Here is a 27936-nt window from a genome sequence, read left to right on the forward strand (position 1 = left end):
CTTTTCATCCATAAATAAACAATATGATCAGTTAACTCATCTTTTATACATGTATAATATGTTTTAAACAGCTATATAAATCAAGAAAGTGAAGAATCCAAGTAATGTGACACTACTAGAGGTTGAACCGAGTCAATGTATCTTGAAACTCGTAATAATATGTATTCTGTAAAAACATCATCTCATTTTGGCATGTGTTGATATGGTAGTAAAATCTATGAAATGCACATAAAATCCAACATTTCTGTCTTTCATTTCTCATTCAAATACTCCTCCCTCCCTCTAATTAATTCATTTCTATTTTTATTATGGACTGATCCCTCTATTTAATTTAGAAATATCACCCAACAAATACACTTAAATACGACTGACCCATCTAAATAAAAACGTGGGTCAACGGATCCGGTGCTACAGTTCAGAATTTCAAATTCCTAATAATTGCCCCTTCAAAAAAAAAAAAATAGAAGAAAAAAAAAGAAAAAGGAAATTGTCCGTTGAACTTTTAAAAAAATGGACGGTAAAGTAGGTCAGGACGGACTAGCTGTCAAAATCTCCACCGTCCACACAGTCGAACCTGCTCGACCTTTAACCCTCGAGGAGGTTTGAAACTCCGAGGTCCAAAGTCCGCCCCTTTATTTTTGAATAGAGAGAGAGAGAGCTCCGGACCGTTTCACTCTCCACTCTAAAACCACTGTTCGTGTGTACAGATCTCTCTCTCTCTCTCTCTCTCTCATTTTTGATTCGGATTTTCAAATGCGCACCGTTTTGATCGAATAGCCGACTCTCTCTAATCCTTGATGCTCTCAACTTCGCTCCTCGCAGCTCAGTTCGGTCAGTAATTTAGGGTTTTCAATTTGATTTTTTTTTTTTTTTTTTGAATTTGATCTCAACATTTCTTCAATTCAATCAATAAGGGAAGCTTTCGTTGTGTTCGAGCTTAGTTTCTGAAAGTTTGATTTCTCAAATTTGAATTTGTTCGGTTCTGGATGAAATTTTCATATGTATATTTGGTCGATTTGGTTTTGTATTTGAGTTTGATTTGATTTGAATCTTTTCGTTTGAATTTACTGAATCGCATTTTCAAGTTTGAATTTTGATCACCTACTTGATGGGCCCATGGTTCGTTGTGAATTGATGAATTTGGTTTTTGAGATGATGTGCTATAGTATATTTGTGATGCTTGAGTTTCTAGGGTGCTTAGAGTTCTTTGTGATCTATGTTAAAGAATGGTGAGTAGGGCTTGTGGTATATCGTTAACTGAGCATAACTTTCTGTAATGTTGTAACTTTGATTTGATTTCCAACTCAATTCTTCGATTCTTGACTTCAAGTTATCTGATCTCTTTCAATTACTATTACTGTTAGTATTGTTATTCTTCTTGTTCAGATTATGCAATGTCTCTAAAGTTTTGCCTGCTTTCTTTCAGCCTGTGGACTTGATGTCCGACTAGAATGATTTGGAGTAGAACTAGTGGAGAAAGTCTTCGATTAGGGATTGGGGTATGTAGCTTGAACTGCCTGTTGTTAAACTATGGACGGTGACAGAACAAATTCTACTCCAGAAGGGTCGGGTGGTGACAATATTCAGAGAGCTCGAGCTCTCCATGGGTAATTCGACTCAACAATATTCAGTCTTGGTTTTCAGTGTCAGCTTCAATTGTTCACCTTCATTTGGAAATCTATATGTAGATGCAGGAGTTGAAAATTATTTACTTTATGTTTATTCTTGTCAACTTATTCGATCAGCTTCCTCTAGTGAAAAAGGATAAACTACTTTAGCTCTGTAGACCTTAAACTCTAAACATTATTGAAATATTTTCTTGGAGGTCTTATATATTGAAATTTGTATGAATGCAAAAAATCAGTTTTAGTCATTATCTAACGTTATTGAACATTTCTGTAGGAGGTCTAGTGGGCCTACGAGGCGTTCTACAAAAGGACAATGGACGCCTGAAGAGGTAAATTTGTTTTTGAAAAGAAAATCACAGAGACCTATATGCTTGTAGTATTACTTGGCTGTACATAGTACCCCACGCTAAGACAACCTGATGTACCTTGCCTTTGTAGTACCTTTAGTAAGAAGATGGATTTCTTTCTTTAGCTGCTTTGTTTTGGTTGAGAATTTCAGTTTATATATAGATGCTCTTTTTCTTTATTCATTTTTCATGTAGTGCATATGACCAATTTCTTATGTATCAGGATGAAATCTTGCGTAGGGCAGTTCAGAGTTTTAAAGGAAAGAATTGGAAGAAAATAGGTATCAGAATGTCATCCGACTAATTTCTTCACTGCACTTTTCCCTGTTCTCTCTTTCTCTCTCTATTGCTCCCCCCTTCCTTCTCTCTATTTAACATGACCAAACATTCTGATCCTAATTAGTGCTACTCTCTACTTTTGCTATGCCCTGTACTTTGGACATTGTTTAATTGTCAATCTTGCATTCTTGCTATTTGTAGCGGAGTGTTTCAAGGATCGGACTGATGTGCAATGCCTGCATAGGTGGCAGAAAGTTTTGAATCCTGAATTGGTCAAGGGTCCATGGTCTAAAGAGGTTGGTGATCCACACTAGTTGCATCTTCTTTCTGTGTGTCAATTTCCTCTTTGCGTTTCTGTTGTTGGAATTATTTGTGTTGAATCAAATGAATATTTATCTTTTGATATTTGGTTGTTTCCTTACTAATTGTTTGTGCAAAATGTTAGGAGGACGAAATTATTGTTGAATTGGTCAAAAAGTATGGCCCAAAAAAGTGGTCCACTATTGCACAGCATTTACCTGGACGTATTGGTAAGCAATGCAGGGAAAGGTATGATTATAGATTCTCTTATGGATAATATCATTTAATAAAATCTTCTTTGTCTTTAAAGACAACCAGGATTAGATGCTTCATGTTAACCCTTAGTGGAGTAGCTATTGTAATGATTACTCTTTGATTAGTTATAGTAATTCTTTGTTTACCTTAGGTGGCATAATCATCTTAATCCTGGCATAAACAAAGAAGCATGGACGCAGGATGAGGAGTTGGCTCTGATTCGTGCTCATCAAATTTATGGGAACAAATGGGCAGAGCTAACAAAATTCTTGCCTGGAAGGTATGCCCTGTCATCATTTGAAGAAGCAAAGAGTCAGATACTCTACATAGTACATAAGTTAGAATAATTTAATGTCTCCTTTTCTAAGATTGGAGTGTGTACTTTCTTACTTAACTAGTGTATGAGAACAGGATGTTCTTCTATCATGCTGCAATGACAACAGCTCTAATATATTAATGTTTGCATGGTTAACAGGACAGACAACGCTATAAAAAATCACTGGAACAGTTCTGTGAAAAAGAAGTTGGATTCTTACTTGAAGTCGGGATTACTACCAGACTTAGAAGGAACGCCTCATGTTGGACACCAAAACCAACCCATAATCTCATCTTGTTCAAGAGTTCAGAACAGTGGAGATGATAGTGCTCCCAGAGGTGCTGAAGGAGAAGAGATATCAGAATGCAGTCAAGATTCAAATGTTGCTGGTTGCTTTCAGTCTGGAACTGAAATGGTCAATGTGGTATTACATACTAGAGATCGATCGCATATACGTGAAGTATCCCGGTTAGGAAATGACCCAAGCTCCAGTCCAGCGTCCTGTTCAGAACCATATTACCCGTCTATGGGGGATGCCACTTTTTCCATCCCAGAAATACCTTCTGAAATTGTTAGCTCTTCCAAATTTATAGAGCAGAGTTTCTCACATGATGCTGGAGAGTCAATGAGTGGGGATTTCCAGTTTAATATGCAGGAGTTAACTAATATTTCTTCACTAGAATCAGAGCAGGAGGCATCCGGGATGCATACCCATTGTATGAGTTCTAATGAGATCCATGATGTGGTCAACTTTCCATTTCAGACTGCTGGTGCATTTCCTGCTTCTACTTCCATGGGGAATATGGCGGATGGTTCAGTTAAATCAGAGCGGATGTTGATATCTGACGATGAATGTTGCAGGGCTTTGTTTTCTGAGGCAATAAATCAGGGATATTTCTCTAGAGATTTTACAAATGGGTTAAACATGGTTGATTTGATTGCATGCACAGATTCATTACTTTTACAATCGTCGTCAAACCTCCAGATGTCTGAAACCGGTAGATCTTCTCAACTTTATTGTCCTTTGAACTCAGATGTAGTTGGAACTTCATGCTCTCAACCAGTTTCTGCTCATAATGGTCCACTGATATTTGCTGGAGAGGCTAATAATTTATTCAGAGTTCAAGAACAGGAGTATGTCACAAATTCAGAGGATGGATTTGTCTACACTAATGACACTGCCAGATCTCCCAGCACTGTTGTTGGAAATGAGACTGGAATGCAAGAGCAATCTGATCTGGTTGAGGATCCTTCAAATTTAGTCCCTGTAAATACATTTGATTCGGGATTGGACACGCAAACTTCTCCTTCTCTGGATGTGAGATCAGATGTGCACACAGAACAGCAGGATGACGGAGCTCTATGTTATGAGCCTCCTCGTTTTCCGAGTTTGGATATTCCATTTTTAAGTTGTGATCTTGTACAATCAGGAAATGACATGCAACAAGAATATAGTCCCCTTGGAATTCGTCAGCTGATGATGTCCTCTATGAATTGCCTTACTCCATTTAGGTTATGGGATTCACCATCTCGCGATGGTAGCCCTGATGCTGTGCTGAAAAGTGCTGCTAAAACATTTACAGGCACACCATCCATTTTGAAGAAACGGCACCGTGACCTGTTGTCTCCATTGTCGCCATTGTCGGATAGAAGGATTGATAAAAAGCTTGGGACTGACGTGACCTCCAGTTTGGCCAGAGATTTTTCACGTTTAGAGGTAATGTTTGAAGACAGTGAGACACAGGAGGCACCATTGCATTATCCATCTTCAAATCAGCAGAGGACCTCTGATGCGCATGAAGAAGACAAAGAGAATATGGACACCTGTGAAACCAGAATAGAAGAAGGGACTGATACTGTTGCAATATCAGCTGATGAAATAGCACAGAAACACTTTGATGACAGTGAATCCCAGGAAAAGATGAAGCAAGGAAATGCTGATGTTGATGCTAAGACTAAGGCTGATGCTGTCCCCTCCTCTCACGATGTGAGTTTCTTCTCATGGATTGCCTTTTTGAATCAGGAAAGCCCTGAATTTATTGCCAGTGATTGTTTCCAGAATAAGCATGTTAGTAGCCAGTCACTTTATATAGGCGAATTTTATTTTTCATTTGGTGGCTCTTTTCTTTTCCAGGCGCAACAGTCTTCTGGGGTTCTTGCTGAACATAACACAAATGATCTGCTATTGTATTCTCCTGATCAAGCTGGTTGTAAAGCTGAAAAAGCCTTGAGCTTGAGTGCTGGAACTCCAAAAGTACAGCATAGTAAATCTTTTTCTGCCAAACAATGTTCCTCTGTTATTACTCCAACTATAACAGTGAAGAAGCGAGAAAGTTATTTGGTTGCACAGACATGTATACAATCTGATTTGTTGTCAGCTCCCCTGGAGACAACTAGTGATAATGCTGGGAATGGTGCTAGTACTGAGACCATGTAAGAGTCAATGTTTGTCATTGTAACTGCTCAAAGTGTAGTCTGTGGGAATGGCTTTATCTGTTTATTCCTTAGGGCATTTCATAGGGAATAGTAAATTCTCCTATTGAGATTTGCATTTATTAATAACCTGCAGTGTGATGCTTCTGATACTGTTATATGGCATGTCTAAAAATTGAAGTCAGTATTTATTCTTGTAGTGCTAGAATACTATCAATATCTGACAGGTTGCTTTGATGCTGTGTGTCTCTAGATTCGGTGTTACACCACTTAAAAGAAGTATTGATTCCCCTTCAGCATGGAAATCCCCTTCAGCGTGGAAATCTCCTTCAGCATGGAAATCCCCCTGGTTTATCAACTCCTTTCTTCCTGGTCCAAGGGTTGATACAGAAATAACAATTGAGGTATCACAAATTCCGGCAGACAATTATTTCCTTACTCAATGTGATAGGTGTATTTTTATTAATACGTGAGGTTTCTCTGCAGGATATAGGATTTTTCATGAGCCCAGGAGATAGAAGTTATGATGCCATAGGGTTGATGAAACAGATAAGCGAGCATACTGCTTCTGCATACGCCAATGCCCAGGAAGTTTTGGGAAATGAAACTCCTGAGTCATTGTTGAAGGAAAGACGGAAAGACCATGGCATTGTGGACTTGGATAAGAATCTTGCACCACCAAATCAGCTGGGGAGTAGTTCCCTTTCCGCGCCAAATGTTGTGGTATGATTATTACACACAATTCTCTCAGAGTTCTTCAAATGTTAGTTCATTTTTAGTGATTATCGAGCATTTTATTCTAGGCCTACTGCTTTAGGTAAATCTTTATGCTCGCAAAATGAGTCAAGAAAGCCTACTGCACTTGTTTTATATCAATGCTGCAAAGTGTGCTAATCTTTATGGGAATCCTCAGGTGGAGCGTCGCACCCTTGACTTTAGCGAGTGTGAAACACCTGGGAAGGGAAAAGAAAGCGGAAAATTCTCGAATACTAAAAGCTTCTCAAGTCCATCTAGCTATTTGTTGAAGGGATGCAGATAATTTGTTCTCACAAAGCAAAGGTTGTAGCCATTAAGTTGTTGTTCTAGTTCTTGTTTCCATATATATTGTATGTAAGTTTTGTTTATTTTTATTATTCATACAGTTGCCGAACCCAATTAATTAATTTACTGAAAGAAATTTGTTCATGCACTAATATTTGTTCTCATGTTTCTTCACTAGCAGAGAGCTCATAACTCGTTTAGTTTGCAATTGCTTATATCCCATTATAAGGGTATAAGCATGTGCTTGAGAACACCAGACCAATGTCATGTTAATTGCTTGAAAGAAAATGGAGGATGGTACCAGTTTTGTTAATTTGTGGAAGAGAACACCAGATCTACATAATTTGGCCCTAAAGAACATGAGTTTTAACAGAATGGCCTTTACTGACGCTAGTTACGTAGCTTTTGTGTGGATTTTGTCCCAGTTTATTTGAGCGGAAGCTGTTCCGACTCCTATGTTTTTTGAACCGATTCATTTGTACAAAGAAAATCTTAACTTGTATCATTGAAGTTTAAAACAAAACTCATAAACCTGAGCAGAGCAAAAACCCTATGGTCTGCTGCATCTCTACATGCTTATAACTTCTCTACTATGTCCCTCACTTCGTTCCCACCAATTTTTAAACCTCATTTGATGAGGTAACAATTATTACATCAAAACAGTAGAAAGGGTCTTATATTAAGTTGGGGTACAAGAAAATGTTGCCTTCAATATGTTATTAAGCAAGACGAGTAACAGCTGCATGTATTGCTTCAGTAAGATGAGGAACCGTCCTGGAACTCAGACCAGCCATGCTAATCCTCCTGCAAATTAATGTGAAATAAGAAATAATTCAGTAACATTCTCACTTGTGGAATCTTTTCCATTTATAATTCAGTTCTGATTAGTTTTCAGGTTTAGGGTTTGGAACAAGGGGACAGTGGTTTCACTCAGAATAAAACTAATCAGACCAAAGGGGGAAGGCTGCTTACCCATCAGATGTCATGTAAATATGGTACTCTTTAGTCATAAAAGCAACTTGCTCCGGGTTCAATCCTGTGAAAGTAAACATTCCAATCTGCTTGATTATGTGACTCCAGTCACCAGGAGTGCCTGCACAATAGAAAAGCGAATAAGGTAAAATAACAATGCACCACTTCCCGGGATATTGAGAACATTCCATTAGCATTCAAAAATACTGTAGGTTGTTTTCTCCTATTATTTTGTCATGTACCATATCAATTAAACTTTTGTATTTCCATTACTGACTATAGGAGTCTTTACATTGCTAATTCAACTACCTATGAAGCAAATACATTCATTCATATAAACGGTATGATATACTCACCCTTGGCACGCAAGGAGTCAAATAGTTGATGTCGCATGCTGATAATACGGTCAGCCATTGCCTTCAATTCAATTGTCCATTCATTGAACAGGTCCCTAAAAAAATACAAGTGATATGGTGACTATTATTCAACTAGATAAGGAGAGTGGGGTAGGGAAGATAAATTGACAATAAATGTTTGAGTAAATCCATTTTAAAGGAATATAGTCAAAAGTTGAAGATTACCTATCCTTGAGAATGGTAGCTACAATAGATGCACCATGAATAGGTGGGTTTGAATACATGGGCCTGATCACAAGCTTCAGCTGACTCTCAACCTTGGTTGCAACCTCAGAAGTCTTCAAAACCTATGAGTTTAAGTGCAACAGCCAATCAGCAGAGAGTAGATATATACCGGCAGTATTTCAGAATAGAACAACATGCACACTTGACATTCACTTCATTTTGTAGCCATCTCTTAACTCTGATACTAATAGGACTTTCATTTTTTTTTTCCTTTTTCAATGTAGAAACATAACATAAGCTCGAAGGGAAAGTTAATGAACAAGTCTTACAATGCTTAGGGCACCAACACGTTCCCCATACAGACCCATGTTTTTTGCATAACTTTGAGCTACCAGCAACTCCCCACCATCAGCAGCAAACCTACGAACAGACTGTGCATCCGCGTCCAAACTCCCACTAGCAAAACCCTACAGAGGTGTACAAAGTGTGATGAGAAAGCAAGAAACAAAGAGAGAAAAAATAAACTATAGCGGGAATTGGAACTTTATACACAACATACCTGATAAGCACTGTCAAAGAATGGTAATAAAGCTCTTGATCTCATAAGCTGTCTGATCTGCTCCCACTGCTCAAGGGTTGGATCAACACCAGTGGGGTTATGAGCACATGCATGAAGAAGTACAACTGCTCCAGCTGGGGCAGAACCAAGGTCTTCTAGGAGGCCTGTTAACCACAGCAAAGAAATATTAGAACACGACGAAGACTAGAATTACAATAAGGCCTGCAGCCAGTTACCCAATGAGGGAAGAATCATGAACACTACAACATACAAGGGTGAAAAGAATTCCACTGTGATACAGAAAATACAAAACAATTAACTAGTCTTTTTCTCTACCTTGGAAATTGAGGCCACGTGTTGCTGGATCATAATACCGGTAATTTTTCACAGATAACCCCGCCAGAGTGAAAACTTTGGTGTGGTTCCCCCATGTCGGTGTGGGTATATATATGGTGCGCTGCAGTAAAATGGATTAGGTCAAGTTCACTAAACCATAAATGTGTGGAGAAAGTATGAGATGATGCAACAATCAAACTACTTACTTCATGGTAATGCCTTGCCAAAAATTCACCTCCAACCCTCAATGACCCAGTTCCTGACAGACATTGGACAGTGGTAACCCGGTTCTCTTGAACAGGAGGGCTGTATCAAGAAAGTGATTTATGCATGAAACCAACTAAAACAAGTGAAAAAGTGAAATTGGATACAACAAGACATAAGTCCGTCTATACCTGTCAGAACCAAGAATGAGCCTAGCACTCAATTTATTGAACTCAGCCAGTCCAACAATAGGAAGATATTCCTTAACCCGTGACCTGGAGATTTCATTTCAATAAGTAACTGTACGGGTTTAATGACAAGAATGTTACCTTCTAGTAATAACAGAGATTATTTTAATTATATTAACATAGCTTACATGTCATTAACAAGCTTCTGTTCTGCTTTTCTCACTACATTCAACACAAGTGGTTTTCCCTCCTATCATGCCACAAACAAAAGGCAATTATTAATTATTACAAAATGGAAATAACAACTGAGAAATTGCAAGTAGTCAACATCCTGTCTCTCCCATCACACACACACAGTCAACGCAAATCCATTAGAAAACACATACTCGTCTAACAAATACAAACTACTGTGAGCTAATCTTAACAACAGCAATCAAATTTAGCAGACTCACCTCTGTTCGATAAGCACCAACTCCCAAATTCACCTTATTAGGGCTTTGATCCTTGTTATACGCAACCGTCACCTGTTTATTTTGTCCAATCAAAACAAAACTTGTTCAAAAATCTGAAAAAATTAAAAAAGTCCTACACATCACAATCAAGTACTAGCTGTATATCTGTAAACGAAATTCAAAAATCAGTTGCATGAAGAAGACATGCGTATCATGATCAACACCAAATCGAAGACGGTAAAGGATCCGATGCACGAAACAGTAAAAAGCTCTATATTCAAGTGATTCCACCGCCGACATAGACCGTCGTTCGAAACCGAAATGAGAACGATTTGCTAAATCAGAACAGAAACTCCAAGAGTAACCAAAACCTCATAACCTAATTCAAAAAAAAATTTACAGAGAGAAAGAGAGAGAGAGTGTTACCCCAAGGATGGGATCCTCAGGACCTTGAACGACGTGAGCGAAGACGGAATCGGCACGTGCGGCGGTCGGGGAAGCGGAGAGTGAGTCCATCGGAGACGATTCTTCAGCGGCGAGGTGACGTACGAGAGCGTTAAGCCTGCGATCACTGGCTGAAGAAATTGAAGAAGTAGAAGAAGAACTATGGGCGTCGCTGTTTGGTGGTGAAGTGAACTGTGGGCTCATTTTAGACGGTTTTATTCGTACCCGGCTTAAAATACGCCCTTTTCTGCTTTACTCGGCCCGTTTATATATGGAAAGTCGCGGTACGTGCTTACGTGTCAAGTTATGGAGGTGATGCTGTGGACCCCACTTTGCTTAAGTGCGGATATTGTATACTTTTTCCTCAAGTAATAGTAATAGCGTCGTTTTTGTATGTATGTATCTGCGGGTTTTTTTTATTTTTTCGAGGGGAAAGGCTATCCGCCGTCGATTTATTTGGGAAGGGAGTTGCGGCCGTTGGATTTGTATTGCCATCCGCTGACGTAGCTGCTTGCGAACAGACACGTGGTCGGGGTTTCTGGATGTTATCTATATCATTTGGAAAGGCACGTGGTTCGAGGTTGGAGTGCGGGCTGCCCTATCTTTCACTTTCATTACTCAAAAACAGAGTGTGGGCTGCCCTCCTGGTCTCATACTGGAACATGTTTCTTGGGCTTCAAAGCCCATGAGAGTCAGTAAGAACTAAGAAGAATCACTGATGTAAAATTCATAGTTACTCCAGACTCTAGTACTATTGCTCTTATGAACCTCCAAATACATGATTTTTATACTAATGAAGTCACCGCTAATATAGACATCGTGTTATATAGAGGCTTACAATTTTCTTATATGGTTAGATCTCCGCTTTACCAATTGAAATGAAGCATTTTGTTTACCACACAGAAGAGGATGCAGCAACTAGTTAAGATTGAGCCACTTGAGGTGAACCAGCAATGCTGTGACCAATTTATACACCAATGTTAACAGCTGCATGTATTGCATCTGCAAGACGAGGAACCGTCTTAGGACCTAGAGCTGCCATGTTGATCCTCCTGCAAATAATAGTAGGAGAGTAAACGTTCTTGTCTGGGATATAAAGACTATTTTCTCTTGTCATGTCATGTTGTCTAGATTGTGAATCATGACGATTAGTCCTAATTCACTGTCTTGACAACATATCATGTCAGCATAGATCAATTAGCGAATTTTACCCATCGGATGGCATGTAGATATGGTACTCTTTATTCATGAAAGCAACTTGTTCAGGGTTCAGTCCTGAGAAAGTAAACAATCCAACATGCCTGATAATGTGCCCCCAGTCACCAGGAGTACCTGCCAGGCAATAGAAGAAAGGTTGACAAACATGAGAGTAGAACCAACTAAAATGAAAGGCAATGCGTAAGTGACTGATCAAAGGCCCTAAGTTGAAACTAATATTCGGGATTCAAGAATCTGTTACTGAGCCGAAACATCACAGTAGAGATGGGGCAAACCCAGCTTGTGAGCTCAGATAAAATATAATTGTTATGAATTCTTCAAAATCAAATTTGTCATGTCAACAGCTCAGTAGAGACACTCTCAAAATTTGTACCAAAATTCAATGCAGAGACCAAATCTAGAGTTTAGATTGTGTAATAATCAAGACAGGTTGACACAAAGAACACATGAAATAGTATTTTTCATGTTTTCATGCCATACTCATCCTTCTACTAGAAGAGTACAGAAAGAGAGATTGTATTGCCTCTATCACGCAGAGCATCAAATAGTTGTCTACGCGTGCTAATAAGGTGGTCAGTCATTGCCTTCACTTCAATACTCCATTCCTCATACATAACCCTGCAAATAAAGCATCCACAACCTTGAAAGACAAACTTAACTAAGAAAGAAGTCTATACGGCTATATTCTTAGCATTTATCAAGTTGAAATTTAGCTGGACAAAAACCACATGCACATGCACATGCACATGCACACCCTCATGCACATATTTCTTTTCATCAGTTTGCAGCCAACATTAATATATACTTGCAATTTGCATGGTAATGTATGTCAGTTTTTCATAGAGCTACTTGTTAAGTGTAATTCATTGAAACCACTACTATCCGGAGAAGTATATGTATAATGGTGCCTACCAAAGTAACATAGGATTCCAATCATGGATATGAAGCAACTTTATGAGCTATATATTGGTAATCCCGCTACAAAAAGTTTTCATCTTATATACTGCTGTTGGTCTTTTTAACAGCATATGTGAAAAGAACTTGTTTAAGTTTGCAAAGATATCCAGAATTCCTGATCAAAATGTTTTCAGTGGAAATGCCCAAGGACAGACACAAAATCATGATGTCTACCTATCCTTTAAGATAGTGGCCACTATGGATGCCCCATGAATTGGGGGGCTAGAATACATGGGCCTGATCACAAGTTTCAGCTGGCTTTCAACATGGCTAGCCACTTCTGCTGTCTTGCAAACCTATTAAACAAAAAGCATTGTTCAATTGACAAAAGCCATGGAAGTAACTATTTGCAGATCTTATAAGAAGGAACAAGAAAATACATTGTCATGGAAGTGATGCACTACTACGAAAAGAAGACCAAAATTGTATAAATGATCTCCACAACACCGATAGTCTTTGCTTTTGTTTACATTGTTTTAGGTATTTACTGAGAGGAAAAGTTGGTTTCTTACACTGCTGAGGGCACCAACACGTTCTCCATAAAGTCCCATAATCTTCGAATATGACTGAGCTATAAGGCACTCACCACCATCAGCAACAAACAGGCGAATAAATTGTGCATCCTCATCCAGATTTCCACTGACGAGACCCTACATAGAACTCAGGTTATGAAGGTATCAAGATAAGGAGGCTTTGACCGATAAAAAAAGAGAGAGATGGAGACTTGCACTTCTTAGGTACAAGCTCCCACAAACTTTAACAATTGGGGGTCCTAGAAAACTTCAAATTTAAACTGCTACGAGCTTTGATGAAACAGTTCCCTACCTGATAAGCAGAGTCAAAGAAAGGAAACAATCCCTTTGCTCTAATCAACTGTCTTATCTGCTCCCACTGTGGAAGAGTTGGATCAACACCTGTAGGGTTATGTGCACATGCTTGGAGAAGCACAATAGCTCCTGATGGGGCAGACAAAAGATCTTCTAACATTCCTGTCATTAATCAAAAATGAAATTACAAGATGTGAATAAAAGATTACTCGGGCATATATGCAACAGAAACAATTCACAGACCTAATCAATCGCATTCACATTGCATAGTTTTATTATCTCATACAGAAACAAAAGATAAAGTAGCTATTGGAAACTACCCAACCTTGGAAGTCCAGTCCACATGTTCCTGGGTCATAGTAACGGTAAGTCTTGATAGCTAGCCCTGCTGCAGAGAAAAAAGCCGGGTGGGCTGCATATGTTGGCTGGGACATGTAGACCGTATGCTGCTGAGCAAGGTACACAGTAAGACCAAGTGACACTCATCCATGAGCACATATAGTTTCACATATAAAAGCCAAGTGCTTTACATGGTGGTAATGGTTTGCTAGAAACTCAGCTCCGACCCTCAGTGATCCACTACCAGATAAGCACTGGACAGTAGTGACTCTATTCTCCTTGATAGCAGGGCTAATTTCGAAGAAAAATGAAATATGCAATCAGCAAAAGAAACCCACATTGCTCGAAAAGAAAGATAAGAGAAAACTCCAAAAACGAGTATACAAACAACATCAGAAAGATAATGCATCATAGATATATATATTGGTCAAACCACTTAATACCTGTCAGCACCCAAAATGAGCTTAGCACTCAATCTGTTGAACTCAGCAGTCCCAGTAATAGGAAGATACTCCTTAAAAGTGGACCTGAATTTCATCGAAGATCACGAAAACTCATGTATAATCACAGCTAGAAGCAAACTCACAATTGCAACAACAATCATCACATTCACCTTACCTGTCATTAACTAGTAACCGCTCCACTCGTCTAACTACATTCAATTGAAAAGGTTTCCCATCCTGTAGTTGCATAAAACTTGAACAATGGCATTCCTCTCAAATAGAAATAGTAATACAGAGCACAACAACAATCTGGAAAAACTCTTATGAAAACCCACCTCAGTTCTATAGACACCAATCCCTAAATTGAGCTTCAGTGGACTTGGGTCTCTGCTGAAAGCAACCATCATCTGTTAAATAAATAAATAAATAAAAATGGTTACTAATAAGTAAGTAGCTAGCCTAAGCTAGAAGAAATCAAAGTTGAGGCAACTGTGTACTAACGAGGATGCATTTCCAGCTTACCGCGTAAATTGGGACTTCAGGAACGTGAGGAATGTGTGCGAATACAGAATCGCCTTCTTGTGGCTCCATGGAAATGAGGGCGTGGGCGTCCGTACGATCAGAACTAGGCAGTTTTGAGTTCGGTTGCGAAGTCTTAAATAAACGACAATGAGCTAAATCAGTTTGTGGCCCTTTTTATTATTATTATTATTTTTTTATTTTTTTATTTTTTAAATAAACGAGACTGCTTGGTTTTTTTCCTTTTCTTTTTCTTTTTCTTTTTTTTGGAGGTGTGTATTTATTTTCTCATTAGCCTATTGGGAATTTGGGATTAGGCTTTTTGATTGATTGATTTTATTAGTAGCATAACCTAAATAATATAGTTTTGCTCACCACATGAAAATAATATAAAAAATTTAAATGAATCACGTAACGTATAAGAAATGAATAAAATTAGTCTTTCAATTTTAAATTATTTTATTAGAAAAAATTTGGTACGAGTTAATAGGTAAAAATTACTTTTTTTTTTTCATACAAAATATGCATAATAGCTCACTGACTAACTCAAGCTACATCCCAAATTTAGGATTCACACAAAAATTACTATGCAATGAAATAAATTATCTACCAACGTGGGTTGGTTCAGTTGGTATAGGCGTGCTTGTGGTTGAGCCCCCAACTCAAGTTCAACTCCCGCTGCTAGCAGTCATGTATCGCGCGATCTGTGAATCTCTTGCGGAAATCCATACTTGGGGGGACTGAGGTTATAGGTCTGCTCTGGCGCGGAGGTGTAAAATCTCATCCATAAAATCATTTGAAATAGGTGTATTTGTTTTCATCAACATATACTCTTTTTTTTTTTTTTGAAGAAAAATCTTAATAAAACGTAATTTCTGCTACAATGTGGGTCGAATTACAAACTCAAAACCTAATCCTAAATCCCTATGAAAAATATGAAATGCTAATTGAAATGGATTTTGATGAAATTGATAGATTAAGATTTCAAAAGCGGTTCATCATCGTTTTGAACTCTTGAAAATTAACGAAGTCATCGCCATTGAAGTCAAATTTGGTGATCATGGTGGCACATTCCCCAACGGAGCACTTCTGCCCTAACAGGTTGAGCACCTCATGAAGTTCACTCGCCGAGATCAGACAGTTCTTGTCGAGATCGTAGACATCAAAGGTGTCACGAAGATCCTTGCTCCACGCCGATCCATTCATGATTTATGAGAACTCCTCTAGGTCGATGTGGTCGTCGGAGTCTTTATCGAACTCGGACATCACAGTCTACATTTCTTCCAGCTTCATCTCCCACCCCAACTCATAGAAAACATTATTGAGCTCATCGCCGGAGATTTGATTTCTTCTTGCTTGTTAGGATTGGATTGTATCATCAACAAATACTTAAATACAATATCCGACTAGTTTAATGGTATTTATCGCATTTGATTTATCTGGCCAATAGTCTTTTCTTAAATTTCCTCCAAAATCTCATTTTAGTCATAATTTTCAATATTTTTCTTATATAAACATCAAATCTATTTCATTCTCCATATATGTTTCTATGTTTTCATGATAGTTAAAACTCTAAACTTATAAGAGTTGAGAATTCATAATAGTGGTTTAGTTCACAACATGTTTATGCCTTTTGCCAGTCAAAAAATTTGTGATTGCAAAGAAAATGAGACTCGCAGTGGGCAGTGGTATCGTCATACTCTTTATGTGCACTGATTTTTTTTAATTTTTTGTTTTTCAAAACACTTTGCGCCCTTCTTGTGGACCTTTCTCTTCTTCATCTCAGCCCAGCCCAAATACGATCCGATATCCTCTTGGACTTTATCCAAGCCTTCACTTACCTTTCACTTTTAATGCGTTTGGGATTGGTCGATTGGACACGTTTCATTACCAGCGCGTCGTGTTGCAGGAGTTAGGGACGCCACGACAATGGGCTAGGTCAGATGGTGGCCCGCATCGTGTTTGGATAAGAATGATGCAGAGGAGTTTTAAATCGACTTGAATGCTTGAAGCCCATCGACATCAAATGAGATGAGCAGTGATGTCAGTACCTCTCTACAGAAATGCAGGCTAATTTTTCCCTAATTTCCTTTGTCATTCACAGTAAGATGTTCCAATTCCCCCCAAGTCTGATAGATTTACTATTAAACATTGGGGTTACAGTTTAATACGAATCGCTGATATGTCGTAGGAGTTTATGGCAAAGAATCGCTATAGAAGCAGCTCCTAATAATTGGCATGAGTTTTTTCATTCAAAAATTTTGAGTTCTAATCGTCAAATTCCATATGTCTTGGAAAATATGAATTCTAGTTTCCAAACATCATTCAACGCCTTGTTTTTGAATTAATATCAATTTACTCGTTATTAGTGGATACACAAAGAATTATTATAATGATTTTCCAGCTAACTAAAACATAGCAGAACACATGTACATACCTTCTTCTAACCTATTCAAGTTCCATATAAACCAACATAAAAATATTTTATGGTTATGGCTGGCTCCGAAATAGATGACCTTTGGCGACATTTTAACTGTTCTATACTACTTGTATCATTACTTGCAATAATTTGAAGCTTCAGTTTCCTCCATTATCTCTTCTTCTTTTCTTTTCTTTTTTGGTACAAAATGAAGTTTTTTTTTTTTTGGTATTCTGCCGATGTATTCCGGGGTTTATATGATAGTCAGACGCTCGATGTCCCAGCAAAAAGCTACAAGCTGAGAACTCGAGAGAACTGTGATTGCAAGAGGCATCAGAATTTCACTTGCAGTGATGCATCATACTCATTAGATGGTATAACATAATGAGAGTTGCATTTGTATCAGAATGAAGTACCAAGAAAAAAAGAAGAAGAGTAAACATTAGGGAACTTAGGGAGATCAAATTAGTGTGTTTGTACTAATGCTCTAACTAAGTGTGACTCTTCTATGAAACTGCATTCTGAAAAATCTGTTAATATGTGAGAAAAAGCTCTGCCGTGGCGGATATTCACATTGATCTGATCTTGGCAAGGCTTCATAATTTCTGGAGCCACGACTCGACATATTGAGGAAAGATGTTGGGCTTGGTATCGCCAGAAATGAATATCTAAAGTCAGTTACATGATCAGAATAGTTGCAGTGACTCAGTGGCTCGCTACCAATAGCCCAAAGAATGATTGCTAAAACTACACATTTGATCTGCAAAATGTGAACCGCAAGCATCAGTATATTGAACTTCCTCTTACTTCAGACCAAACTTCAAAATCAGATCGAACACAGAAGAATCAGTACCTGCGGTACCAAAATTAGAATCGCAATGAGACGACACAAGTAAAGATGAAATAACATGAACTTCTTGAACTTGGGGTCATCTATGTACTCTGCAAGTTTCTGTTGCAAGAAACACAAATACCATATTAGAGTTGAACTCTTGTAGTGAATGTGAGGTAATTAGTCTATGTTACACTATAAACCCACAAGATTTCAAGAAATGTTACAAATTGAAGAAAGCATACGTACCGCTGCCCAGTTCATCTTGAAGAAAATTGCAACAACCACTGCAACTTCAAGGCAAAGAAGAGAGAAGACAAAGACTATGTACTAATTAAAACTGGTCAAGGATTATCCAAACGAAATTTATGAATTTTAATGGTAGAAACTAAAGCGTTGTTGTAAGCTGATCGATTTATGAGAAAGGATACTATGAGAAGAAGAGTAGAATCGGTGATGCAATGAGCAACAAGATAACTGCAAAGTGTGCTGAAACAGACAGCCATTCCCACACCTAAACATGCATATATAAACCTGTCAAGCAGAACGGAGCAATGAAAATCGACAAGCAATGAGCAACCATATCATTTTCCCTCTTCTTTTCATGAAGATCGAGGAAAGTAAACAAAGCATTAGAGCAATGAACTCTGCGAGGCATACAGAGTTGAATAATATACCATGGTTTAGGAACAATGTGCACAGGAGGCAGCTCAGTAACTCCATCCTGCCACTTCTTGAGCAGCCATAGAGTGTAGATGATCACTCCGGCACCGAAGATATTGACTAAGAAATTCAAAGCTCTCATTGAGTTGTGCAAGCAACATCTTGCACAGTATACCATTCTTATCACCGAGCAGTGAGTGGTAGTGATACTCCTCTCTATCTGTTCTTCATCGGCTTCCACATTATATGCCTTTATGATTCAATAATTTCAGTCTTTATCAGTTTAAAATTGCAATCATGAAGATCGATGCGTGTAGAAGAAGTTGCTGGGTTAACCTGACTTGGGGTGGAGGTTGAATGCATGTGGTTTTTGATCCCTTTGGAGTTCTTGTGAGCTACACATGATGGATTGAGATATGGTAGGACATCGATCAAACCCATCTGATCATATGGCTCTGAGATCAAATCCATTTCCTCGTGCATGATGAGCCCCTGGATCATGTGACCTACTGTGTGTGGGATTTTGTTGACTGTTAGATTGCAAGTGTGTATATGTGCGTCACTTACTCACTGTGTGCAGTAATTCAATTAAGCTGAAGCCACACCTACCATTCAAACATGAGTATGAACAAGACAGACTTCAATTTCACGAATCCTTCATTTCCGACTGTGAACTAATAAATATGTGTTCTTTTATTTCAACTGTCAAGTAGCCCGATTCAAACATATCAAAAGGAAGCCAATTTCCGAACAAATGCTATAGTTGATACTGGCCATAATCATGCTGTGAAAGCTTGGAAGAATTCATTGCCTGTCTCTGCTTCTCATGCTTTCAATTTTGACAGATTAGGTCTTGGTTGTTTTAGAGGCTTTTCTTTGTAAAACTCTCTTTTTTTCTCACTAAACATTTGTTCTTTTATTTGCTAAAGAATTTGAATTGCAACCATTTCTGGCCGTCTATTTCAATATGAAACATTCTCGTAAAAATTAGACTATATACAGGACAACTAAGTTGCTGTTTCATGCTTAAGCTCCGTTTCCTTTCGTCTTTATAAACCGAAAGGAGCTTGTCAATTGGAATCATTCATCTTGTATGGAACTGGTAAGTAAATGAAAATGAAAACCTCAAAAGGGCAACATCTTTCCATACGTCTTGGCATGGAATTATAGACATAAAAGACCGCAGAAAATTGACTAGCAATAAGAGGTCCACCAATCGAAAGACTAAACCAACGTGCATCGCTATCTCCCACTAATCCATTAATTTGCACATGTCATGTACTTCGCTCAAACAATTGTGAAACACCAAATAGGCAAATATAACACGTTGTTGCTAGCTCCTGTCGTGGGAGGATAATTCCATTATCCAAAACAGGTAGTAATCATTGTCGCTCTCAGATTAGAACCAATTAATCAGGTCATGGATAAAATTGTAACCGAAGGTCTTGCCTGCTTTGCTCAACCTAGTCGAAACCATCAAAAGGTTGGGCTTACTATGTTAAATGAGGATCAAGATCAGTTTCCAGTTGGACCGGATGCCCATTCCATTTTGTGTGGAGCAGATGAGCAGGTTCATTCTGCTGCAAAGATTTCTTAAACAAAAAAATACAAAGTTGCATCACATACTTGCCAAAAATAAATTGCAAATTTGTATGCTGGCAAATTTAAGTACATAAAAGCATAACAGGTGTAAATTACATTTAGCCATTTTTGAGCTAACCACATCCGCTAGATCAAAAGGACAGGTACATGAAGCATGGGTAATTCAAAAGAAGCAACAAAATTCTCCAATTATCATAGTAAAATTCTAAATGAGCAAAAATGGCAGAAGAGTAGTCTAGAAATTAATGAATGACTCAATCCAGCTTTATCCTGTCCAGGTCGTTGATTGCCCCTTCGAGCTGCAATCAGAAGACGATAATGAAAGAACAGGTTAAAAAGGAAGATAATTAAAGGGAAGTTGTTGTTAACAAGTCCTATAATGTCAATCTACACCCAGATTAATATTTTATTATCTTTCTGCAAAACGAGTGTACTTTGACATTGCAAGAGTGTTGATAACAACTCCTTAATCTAGTTAGTGTTGTCATATGGGATAAAAATTCACAAAACATGGAATTGTGCATACCTTCACTATCTGACGCAAGAAGTAATCCCCATATCGTTTTGGTGGTTTCGAGTCAACAACATAAACCCAATCCTGCACCAGAATGATTTAGGTCACACTATTCATTATATATAACTTCTATTGCACTAAACAATCCTAGAGATAATCCGGTTAACTTAACCATCCCTAAAATAGATGATTGGTTATCTCAGCCAACAGAGATTTGCAATACGGAAACAGCAGTCAATCCAGGACTCTTATAAATAAGACTAGCCATGATTCAAGATAACACTGTTTCATATCTTGCTGTTGATTAATAATCATCTCCAAGAAAATCACATGAACCAAGTGCCCAAGGACCTCTAGTTTCCATAAATCTAGAGGACTGTCTACAAATATGCCCATGGACTATTTAGACCAATGCCTATCATAATTCTTCCATAAACAAGATAAGAGAACATAAAAGAAATTTAACATACATCGTTCATATAGAAATCCACATCAGCATTGGAAATGGTTTTTCCATCAGTGTCAACTGCATGTGTCTTGTGTTTGTATGTCAGCAAGATAGTCCTGTAAGGCAGTGGCAAAATAACATTATTATAATATCACAGCAGAATCAGACGAAGACAGCTACAAGAAAATCCTGATGAAGCACCTCAACTTGGATTCATCCACTTCCATGTACTTCGCAAGGTTCCCAAGAGAGATGGATGAGTAGACTTTTAAGAAGGTCCTAACACCTGACAATAACTGTTGCTGCTTCACTTCATAAAGGAACAGTTTCAACTGAAGTCTATATGCATCCTGAAAAAGTTAGAAAGAAAAATTATTGATTAAGAAACAACACACAGGAACAGAGAAGAGGTCTACACATATCTAAATCTAATGGTAAACCTTCACCATTGTTTCAAATATCTCACAAACTGATACTCATCGAATCATGTCAAATGTATGACAGAATCATGAACTGATTAAAATTTTATGCACTATTTTCCTAGGAAACTCTTAATATTATGTATCTAAGGTATTGAATCAGTAAAAATTAATTGTGTCAAATTTTTATCCTGAAATATATTGCAAGGTTATACCGTTTTATATCTGAACTGATATTTTGCTTTTCCTTGTATCTGACCCAAGTTAACTTGGACTAATCCATTTTACAACCATATGACACGGTGGTCATGAGAACATTAAAAATAATTGCAAATTGGGATCCAAAAGTTTTCCAAGGTCTATGGCCCTACATACCTGGTTGTAATTAACAAGAGGCTCCTCAAAACTTGGAGCAGATGGAGTAATGAACTTAGGACATGCATAGGAGAAGAGCTCATCATAGATAGCAAATGCTTCATCATCATATCTTTGCATTCTAATCATCTTTTCACCATACTTCTCACGCAACTGAGAATTCACTGTTTCTTCAACAAGCTTAACCTGGGGACATAGTGAAAGGCTAATTGCCAACAATGCATACATCTGCTCATTCTTCTTTAGTATCTGCTCATATTGAGGAGATTTCTGATGATATTGCTTGGTCTTATAGATGTACAGTAGAATCTTATTGAATTCACGAATTGCCTCCACATACCTATGCAAACCAACAATACTTGTAAGTCCCCATAAAAAAAAAGTTGTCACACCAACACGCACACATCACAAAAGTGAACAGATAGTTGAGTTAATAAAGCACAAGCAACAGGTAGTGAAAAACAAAACAAATTAGATGGTTTTACAGCATTGTCAAACAAGCACAGCAGGAAACCTATAGGCATTATAACTAATATGTTAAATACAGATACTAGGATAGGCTCAATCACAATAAACAAACAAAGAGGAGCATCTTACCTCCGCAACATAAGATTGGCAAAACCATAATGATATATGGTGGTAATGTGGCTTCCAATCACACTGGTGTAGACACCTTGCTGAGTAATGTCAATAGGTTGCAAGCATTTGAGACCAGTATGATAATCACCCAAAAGACAATGCACTCGCAGCAACCCCACCATACTGAAATACCCCAACACCTTCAAGACATTACTGCCGCCACTATAATCATACCCATCCGTGGCAGTAAATTGCTCCAGCCCTTCCTTCTCATGCTCGAGAATCTGAATAATCGCAGACTTCTCCACCAGAGCTTGCAAAAAGTTAAGCACACCGTACACATTCCAAGCCTACAACACAACAACAATTCCTCAATTCCCTAACCCTATCCGAAATTTGAAATTCAGAAAATTTACACTGAAATAAATTTTACTTACTTGATCAAACTGCCTGAGAAGAGCAATCTCCTGCTCAGTCTTGTTCTTCATCTTAGCCCGATACTGACAGAAGCTCTGAAACTGGTACACAAACTCATCGACCATGTCCCACAGCCACTGATTCGGCAGCTGCATATTGACCACGCCGTGCAGAACCACCTGAAAAAGGCTACAGTAATTGTCCCAGGAGTCGATTCTCTGCTTCAGCGTCGGCTGGAGCCTGGCGTAGAGGTGGCGGAACCACATCTCACGGTAGAGGAGGCAGAACACGTGGTCATTGTCGACGTGGTGCGCGACGGCGTCCACGGAGGGCCACGGCGAGTCCTTGAAGAGGCGCTCCGATATGCCCTGGAAGGAAGTCTCGTACATCTGGAGGATCTCGTAGACGTTCTTCTCGCGGATGTGGCGGTAGAGATGAACGACGAAGGATTTGACGGAGTCAGGGACGTGGTTCGGGTCGTACCCGGGCTCCTGCGACGGCGCGTCGGAGGAGGCTGGGCGGTGAGTCGCCGAGGGCTCGTCGTAGTCGTAAGCCGCCATGGTTGGTTCGCAGCTTGGGAATTCGAGCTAGAAACAAGGTTGGAGAAGGGAGGAACGGTGAGAGGGTGAGCACAAGCATATTAGGGTTTTGCACTTCTACTGGACCACCAACGGATCTCATAGGATTTGGGCTTCGAAATTTAAGGCCCACTTGTGTTGTCTGTTTTTTTTTTTAGTAGTAGTAGTAGTAACATACAACAATCAAATACAGAAACCTGTAGCTGCCCGACCTAAGCGTTAAAACAAAATGACTTTATAGACACTTGACAATGCTTCAGGAATATAATGCCCAAGATTAGCTATGACAACAGAAACAAAATTAGATTCTTGAAAATCATGTTTGTTTGTTTAGGTCTTCGAAAGTGAGGGTAAATTCTACCAGTTTCAGTAGAAAGTGACGTTAATGTTTCTTAATATACAGTAAGAACTTCATCACATGTTTTGCATGTGATAATAAAAGTTAATTTTACTGTCTATCAGTTACAATTGGGTTTGCAAGAAGTAGAAAGAAATAATTGAACAGATTAAAAAAAAAAAAGGAACTGTAGTTCATCGCATGAATTATACGATCTATAAGTCTGGTTGCTTACCAGGCTAAATCTCAATCCACAGTATAATCCCCATAACTCAAGAAACAAAACTTGCCCCATCAACTTTGAGTACAAGTGTTCAAATCTAGAAAACCTGAGCAAGAGACTTGCAACAAACGGCTTGGTTTTCACTTTCAGACACTGGTTTGATATTCACAGGCTATTCAAGATTGTCAAAGCGCGCATGTGTAACCGGACAGATTACAAAATGGACATCATCCTCACTCTAGCATTCACCCATGTTACATCATCAGTTGAACCATTCTAAAGTTGGCAGATTTGATGAGCCAAAGTCGAATTTTTACTTACTCTATCCTCTTCTGCAAGTGTGGAAAATTTTGCCAGGAAGCTGTTTGGTTCCAAAGGCCTCGTTTAAACGTCAAACCGTTCGCCTGTTTGAGTTGGTGGGGTTGCAGGTGAAAGTTCCTAATAACTCTCAGGTTCATCTTCTTCATCGGAAGATAGGAGTGATGACCCCATCCATGTTTTAAACCCTTCTTCAACCCGCCTTTCCATGTCTGGTGTCACTTCAACGGGATTCTCCAACATTTCAAGCCCCAAGTTTCGGCCACCAAATTCCCCTTCATCAAGGATTACAGCTGATCTCCTTCTCAGGAAGAAGGCAGTCCCTCCGTACAGAAAAACGAGCCCCCAAGTGCCAATCTCATAGCACCAGAATAGAGGCACAGAGCAGTAGCTTCCCCCTAATGTGAGGAGGCTCGTACCAAGAAACAAGGCAAGAAGACCAAATATGATAGCAAAGACAGCATTCAGAATTGATAGACATCGTACCCCACCTGCAGATTATAATATGAGAGTTCAAACATCACTTATTAGTTTCTCATGCAAAAACAAGCCTTTATAGCCGAAATGCCATGATAAAAACAAAATGACAGACCATTTATTTTCTTGTTTTACTCTGCCGAAAGATAAGACTTTGAAAGTTAATTAATTTTCTTGGGAAACACCAAAACAAAAGTTTTAAACAGCCATATGCAATAGAATAGTAACATTACTTTCCAACAATCAAAAATAAAACTTAGTTGCAGAGGCATCACTAAAACACTAAAAGCCAAGAGGATGAACTAATTTTGTAATCTGAAAAAAAAAATTGATAAAAAGAAATGACTATTAGGGCCACAAGAAACTGTAACTGTATTTCCAATCTGTATGCTTATGCAAGGAGCCCAATAAGGATGTGGGAAATCTTAAGAAAGCAATACAAGCAATTACTTAGAGCTATCTTCAATAAACAAAGAAAGTGTTGTCCCGCCTACCAAATTAACTGTAAGAATCCTTAAATCACTTTCTCTACCCCGGAGTAATTTGCAACTAAATGAAGTATCCGCAAACTGTGGCACACTAAATTCTCTATACAGACAAACTATCCAGCATGAAAGAAGAAACAAGTATTACAAGCTGAAAATCATTTCACTGAGAGAGAGGTATTACCTCTTTTTGAAGCACAGTAGTTATTTTCAACTACCATTAAGCATCCATTCCTTGTTGGGGCAGAATAAGCGACAGTGATTCCTGCAACCATATTGAAACTATGAGAACGTGAAATCCATTTAGCATATCCAGAACAAACATTACCCTGGAAATAATTAGATACCGTCCATCTAGACAACATCCAGGAAACCAATGTCCCTTTCACAAGAGTATAAATAGCATGAATATCCCAAAATATCTAGATTCAAGATTTCAACTAGAACCTCAAGTTCTAGAACCATATAAAGCCTCATTTTGCTGAGTTCTCATATAAAATCAATCAGGTGGCTATGGGGTTGATGCATTTTCCTTCATTGCTTGAGAGAACTTTCTACTCATGATACAGAAAACCAAAACTCCACATGTACTAACATTTAGCATATCATACATCCTTAGTAGTTGCTATAATTTCAAGGAAAAGAATGTACATTAGTTCACGCCAGTTATACACAAATTTTGCAGGACTCTCCTCATTTATGTAGAAACTTGATAGTGGAAATGATAACCCTGTGAACGCTTTGGCTTACTGGTTACTATTCACGTCTCAAATACCGAACAGTCTAAGAATAAAGAAGGGATTTAGAACTTACATTGGTCAGCATAAAATCTAAACCCCTTTCAAGTTTCTGGATGGTGACAAAACCGAATATCACAGGGTTACTTTTCCATTAGAGAAACTTATTTTCTGCATTAGTCTACTCTGACCTACCTAAATTCCAGGCAGATGCAACCCTCTGTTGAATATGACTGTGCTTTTCCTGGAAATATGGGGGTTACTACACAGCACCTACTACCCTGTGAGCATGTTAAGTCATAACCATCTAGCATCCTCTACAAGTTGGTATAAGAAAAGATCTATTCACCGTGCCAAAACTATAATTGATAATTCAGAGATAGACATCCTATGCGAAAAATAAATGCCGCGATTTCGAAATCCTCTTGTGAACCATCAACATAATTTGTTGATGTACTCATTGCTAAAAGTTACCAAGTTTCCACTTCCCTACAATCCAATCAATGAAAAACACAAAAAAGAAAAATATAATTCGCTATCTCTCACATTCTTTAGCATCCAAATAACAACTTGACAGTGAAATGTGAAATCAAATCTAACTAGAGCTTAAAAGTTTCTTACCCGCAACAAGATACACCACCGTGGCCAAGAAAATGATCATGGAGGGAATGAACACCACCATCCAATAGTAATCCACAGTCTCCTGGTCCGTCAGATAAAACGCACCATTAAACGAATCGGAATCGGAATCGCCGCCTCTGACATTCATCGGCAGCGAATTAAGCCTCCGGTCGCCGCAGAACGGCCGCCGGTTCGCGTCGGCCGGAAACACAATGTTCAAGCTGATAATCGCGCAGGCGAGGATTGAAAGGCAGATGAAAGCCACGGACGCCATCAACACAGGCCTCTGGAGCTTCCCCCACGCTCTGTCTTCTTCCCGGAGGCTCTCGTACTCGCGCTTGGGCATGAACGCCTGGCGAAGCGCGTCGCCGATTATCTCCATCTGAACTCAGTCGCCGTTCAACAAAACCCTAAAGCTCCGAATTGGTCAAATTCTAGTTTGAGCTAGCAAAACCCTAGGCTTTTTCGATTTGGCCCCCAAATCTGGGGCGAGTGAACCGAGCTGAAATTAGAAAATGTGTAAACCCTAATAAATGTCAGAGAGAGAGAGAGAGAGGCGGTGGTGTGGGTTTGGGATAAAGATCAGCGCCAGTTTTTACGCATGGTTCCGAGTCAGATTTGGCGGGGTTGGCTGTGCGGTGGCGCGTACACTTCCACCAACTGCATGATTCGTTGAAATGTCGGAATGAATTGGGAGGTCCTACACGACGTTAAATAATTATTGGGAACCACCTAATGCTTAACGGAGTCACACTTCTACTTCTTTTTTGTCACCAAGTATATGTACTTTATCATTAATCAATAAGAGGTAAGTCGAATTCTTGATGATTGTAGAGAATATATGCAAGCTTTTGATTATGTTAGGATTCGATATGTTTATCGTAAAGCAAATAGTGTAGCGAATAAGTTGGCTCACTTTGCTAGTCTAGATCACGTTGTGGATCTCTCTTTAGTTGAGGTTCCTGACTTCTTACACGATGTTCTCTATGAGGATTTTTGTAACGCAACTATGCACGCTCGGGGTACAGGTATTACTTCCCCCTGATGCGGCAAAATATTATTAATAATAACTTGGGCGTGGGGATGAGCCTCCCCTCCCAGCTTGACTGAATTCCAAACCCTATTATTTCAAAAAAAAAAAAAATGTTTGTGTCTTCTTTTCACTCAATGAGAAGGAATTTAGGCCTATAAGTCTTATAAGAAGAACAAAAGGATTTATTTTCTTTTCTTTTTTTGTTGAAATAGAAGGTTCAT

The 27936-nt window shown here is 38.7% G+C and overlaps 6 protein-coding genes across 8 annotated transcripts; 1 reads left to right on the plus strand and 5 right to left on the minus strand.

Moving 5' to 3' along the window:
* The first annotated feature begins 629 nt into the window (after window positions 1-629).
* Window positions 630-6773, plus strand: LOC133739812 (transcription factor MYB3R-1-like). Its single transcript, XM_062167616.1, has 12 exons — window positions 630-831; window positions 1427-1607; window positions 1903-1957; window positions 2199-2256; window positions 2456-2550; window positions 2700-2803; window positions 2961-3089; window positions 3285-5112; window positions 5260-5558; window positions 5812-5962; window positions 6045-6281; window positions 6472-6773. The coding sequence occupies exons 2-12, from the start codon at window positions 1531-1533 to the stop codon at window positions 6595-6597; spliced, it is 3159 nt and encodes a 1052-aa protein (XP_062023600.1). The 5' UTR covers window positions 630-831; window positions 1427-1530; the 3' UTR covers window positions 6598-6773.
* A 301-nt stretch (window positions 6774-7074) lies between these two features.
* On the minus strand, window positions 7075-10579 carry LOC133739813 (aspartate aminotransferase, cytoplasmic). The gene is made up of 12 exons (XM_062167617.1): window positions 10318-10579; window positions 9892-9963; window positions 9628-9689; window positions 9443-9526; window positions 9254-9353; window positions 9048-9168; window positions 8712-8875; window positions 8482-8619; window positions 8153-8274; window positions 7928-8022; window positions 7572-7692; window positions 7075-7403 (listed from the first exon to the last, which is right to left on the minus strand). The coding sequence occupies exons 1-12, from the start codon at window positions 10537-10539 to the stop codon at window positions 7319-7321; spliced, it is 1386 nt and encodes a 461-aa protein (XP_062023601.1). The 5' UTR covers window positions 10540-10579; the 3' UTR covers window positions 7075-7318.
* A 456-nt stretch (window positions 10580-11035) lies between these two features.
* On the minus strand, window positions 11036-14774 carry LOC133739814 (aspartate aminotransferase, cytoplasmic-like). 3 transcript variants are annotated; one of them, XM_062167619.1, is made up of 12 exons: window positions 14642-14774; window positions 14455-14526; window positions 14295-14356; window positions 14120-14203; window positions 13868-13967; window positions 13663-13783; window positions 13336-13499; window positions 13023-13160; window positions 12685-12806; window positions 12077-12171; window positions 11547-11667; window positions 11036-11387 (listed from the first exon to the last, which is right to left on the minus strand). In XM_062167619.1, the coding sequence occupies exons 1-12, from the start codon at window positions 14708-14710 to the stop codon at window positions 11303-11305; spliced, it is 1233 nt and encodes a 410-aa protein (XP_062023603.1). In that variant the 5' UTR covers window positions 14711-14774; the 3' UTR covers window positions 11036-11302. The 3 variants fall into 3 exon arrangements, with proteins under 3 accessions (XP_062023603.1, XP_062023602.1, XP_062023605.1); XM_062167618.1 differs by having other exon boundaries at window positions 13663-13786; XM_062167621.1 differs by having other exon boundaries at window positions 13663-13786; window positions 14455-14506; window positions 14642-14737.
* Window positions 14775-17396: 2622 nt separating this feature from the next.
* On the minus strand, window positions 17397-19038 carry LOC133739088 (tetraspanin-19-like). The gene is made up of 6 exons (XM_062166811.1): window positions 18889-19038; window positions 18567-18802; window positions 18321-18423; window positions 18139-18219; window positions 17911-18009; window positions 17397-17817 (listed from the first exon to the last, which is right to left on the minus strand). The coding sequence occupies exons 1-6, from the start codon at window positions 19033-19035 to the stop codon at window positions 17545-17547; spliced, it is 939 nt and encodes a 312-aa protein (XP_062022795.1). The 5' UTR covers window positions 19036-19038; the 3' UTR covers window positions 17397-17544.
* Window positions 19039-20190: 1152 nt separating this feature from the next.
* Window positions 20191-23553, minus strand: LOC133735859 (uncharacterized). The gene is made up of 7 exons (XM_062163295.1): window positions 22927-23553; window positions 22508-22839; window positions 21911-22250; window positions 21318-21466; window positions 21139-21232; window positions 20681-20752; window positions 20191-20453 (listed from the first exon to the last, which is right to left on the minus strand). The coding sequence occupies exons 1-7, from the start codon at window positions 23464-23466 to the stop codon at window positions 20409-20411; spliced, it is 1572 nt and encodes a 523-aa protein (XP_062019279.1). The 5' UTR covers window positions 23467-23553; the 3' UTR covers window positions 20191-20408.
* Window positions 23554-24014: 461 nt separating this feature from the next.
* LOC133735860 (uncharacterized) lies at window positions 24015-27384 on the minus strand. Its single transcript, XM_062163296.1, has 3 exons — window positions 26683-27384; window positions 25509-25589; window positions 24015-24853 (listed from the first exon to the last, which is right to left on the minus strand). Exons 1-3 carry the CDS (start codon window positions 27062-27064, stop codon window positions 24483-24485), a joined length of 834 nt encoding a protein of 277 aa, XP_062019280.1. The 5' UTR covers window positions 27065-27384; the 3' UTR covers window positions 24015-24482.
* Between the last annotated feature and the right edge of the window lie 552 nt (window positions 27385-27936).

This window comes from Rosa rugosa, chromosome 3 (assembly GCF_958449725.1).
Source record: "Rosa rugosa chromosome 3, drRosRugo1.1, whole genome shotgun sequence".
Taxonomy (NCBI): Eukaryota; Viridiplantae; Streptophyta; class Magnoliopsida; order Rosales; family Rosaceae; genus Rosa; species Rosa rugosa.

What these genes read in the sequence shown, in the direction of transcription:
- LOC133739812 (XM_062167616.1), top strand. Translation starts at nt 1,531, where the DNA reads ATGGACGGTGACAGAACAAATTCTACTCCAGAAGGGTCGGGTGGTGAC. An exon ending in GGTGCTAGTACTGAGACCAT is followed by an intron (nt 5,559 to 5,811) that starts GTAAGAGTCAAT and finishes GTGTGTCTCTAG; the next exon opens with ATTCGGTGTTACACCACTTA. An exon ending in TTTCCGCGCCAAATGTTGTG is followed by an intron (nt 6,282 to 6,471) that starts GTATGATTATTA and finishes GGGAATCCTCAG; the next exon opens with GTGGAGCGTCGCACCCTTGA.
- LOC133739813 (XM_062167617.1), bottom strand. Translation starts at nt 10,539, where the DNA reads ATGAGCCCACAGTTCACTTCACCACCAAACAGCGACGCCCATAGTTCT. An exon ending in TTGGTGCTTATCGAACAGAG is followed by an intron (nt 9,690 to 9,891) that starts GTGAGTCTGCTA and finishes GTGGCATGATAG; the next exon opens with GAGGGAAAACCACTTGTGTT. An exon ending in GTGTTGGTGCCCTAAGCATT is followed by an intron (nt 8,275 to 8,481) that starts GTAAGACTTGTT and finishes TTAAACTCATAG; the next exon opens with GTTTTGAAGACTTCTGAGGT.
- LOC133739814 (XM_062167618.1), bottom strand. Translation starts at nt 14,710, where the DNA reads ATGGAGCCACAAGAAGGCGATTCTGTATTCGCACACATTCCTCACGTT. An exon ending in TTGGTGTCTATAGAACTGAG is followed by an intron (nt 14,357 to 14,454) that starts GTGGGTTTTCAT and finishes ATGCAACTACAG; the next exon opens with GATGGGAAACCTTTTCAATT. An exon ending in TAGCAAACCATTACCACCAT is followed by an intron (nt 13,787 to 13,867) that starts GTAAAGCACTTG and finishes TACCTTGCTCAG; the next exon opens with CAGCATACGGTCTACATGTC.
- LOC133739088 (XM_062166811.1), bottom strand. Translation starts at nt 19,035, where the DNA reads ATGCACGAGGAAATGGATTTGATCTCAGAGCCATATGATCAGATGGGT. An exon ending in CACATTGTTCCTAAACCATG is followed by an intron (nt 18,424 to 18,566) that starts GTATATTATTCA and finishes TCTGCTTGACAG; the next exon opens with GTTTATATATGCATGTTTAG. An exon ending in ATTCTACTCTTCTTCTCATA is followed by an intron (nt 18,220 to 18,320) that starts GTATCCTTTCTC and finishes AGTTTTAATTAG; the next exon opens with TACATAGTCTTTGTCTTCTC.
- LOC133735859 (XM_062163295.1), bottom strand. Translation starts at nt 23,466, where the DNA reads ATGGCGGCTTACGACTACGACGAGCCCTCGGCGACTCACCGCCCAGCC. An exon ending in CTCTTGTTAATTACAACCAG is followed by an intron (nt 21,467 to 21,910) that starts GTATGTAGGGCC and finishes TAACTTTTTCAG; the next exon opens with GATGCATATAGACTTCAGTT. An exon ending in GTGGATGAATCCAAGTTGAG is followed by an intron (nt 21,233 to 21,317) that starts GTGCTTCATCAG and finishes ACTGCCTTACAG; the next exon opens with GACTATCTTGCTGACATACA.
- LOC133735860 (XM_062163296.1), bottom strand. Translation starts at nt 27,064, where the DNA reads ATGGAGATAATCGGCGACGCGCTTCGCCAGGCGTTCATGCCCAAGCGC. An exon ending in GGTGGTGTATCTTGTTGCGG is followed by an intron (nt 25,590 to 26,682) that starts GTAAGAAACTTT and finishes ATATGGTTGCAG; the next exon opens with GAATCACTGTCGCTTATTCT. An exon ending in CTACTGTGCTTCAAAAAGAG is followed by an intron (nt 24,854 to 25,508) that starts GTAATACCTCTC and finishes TATAATCTGCAG; the next exon opens with GTGGGGTACGATGTCTATCA.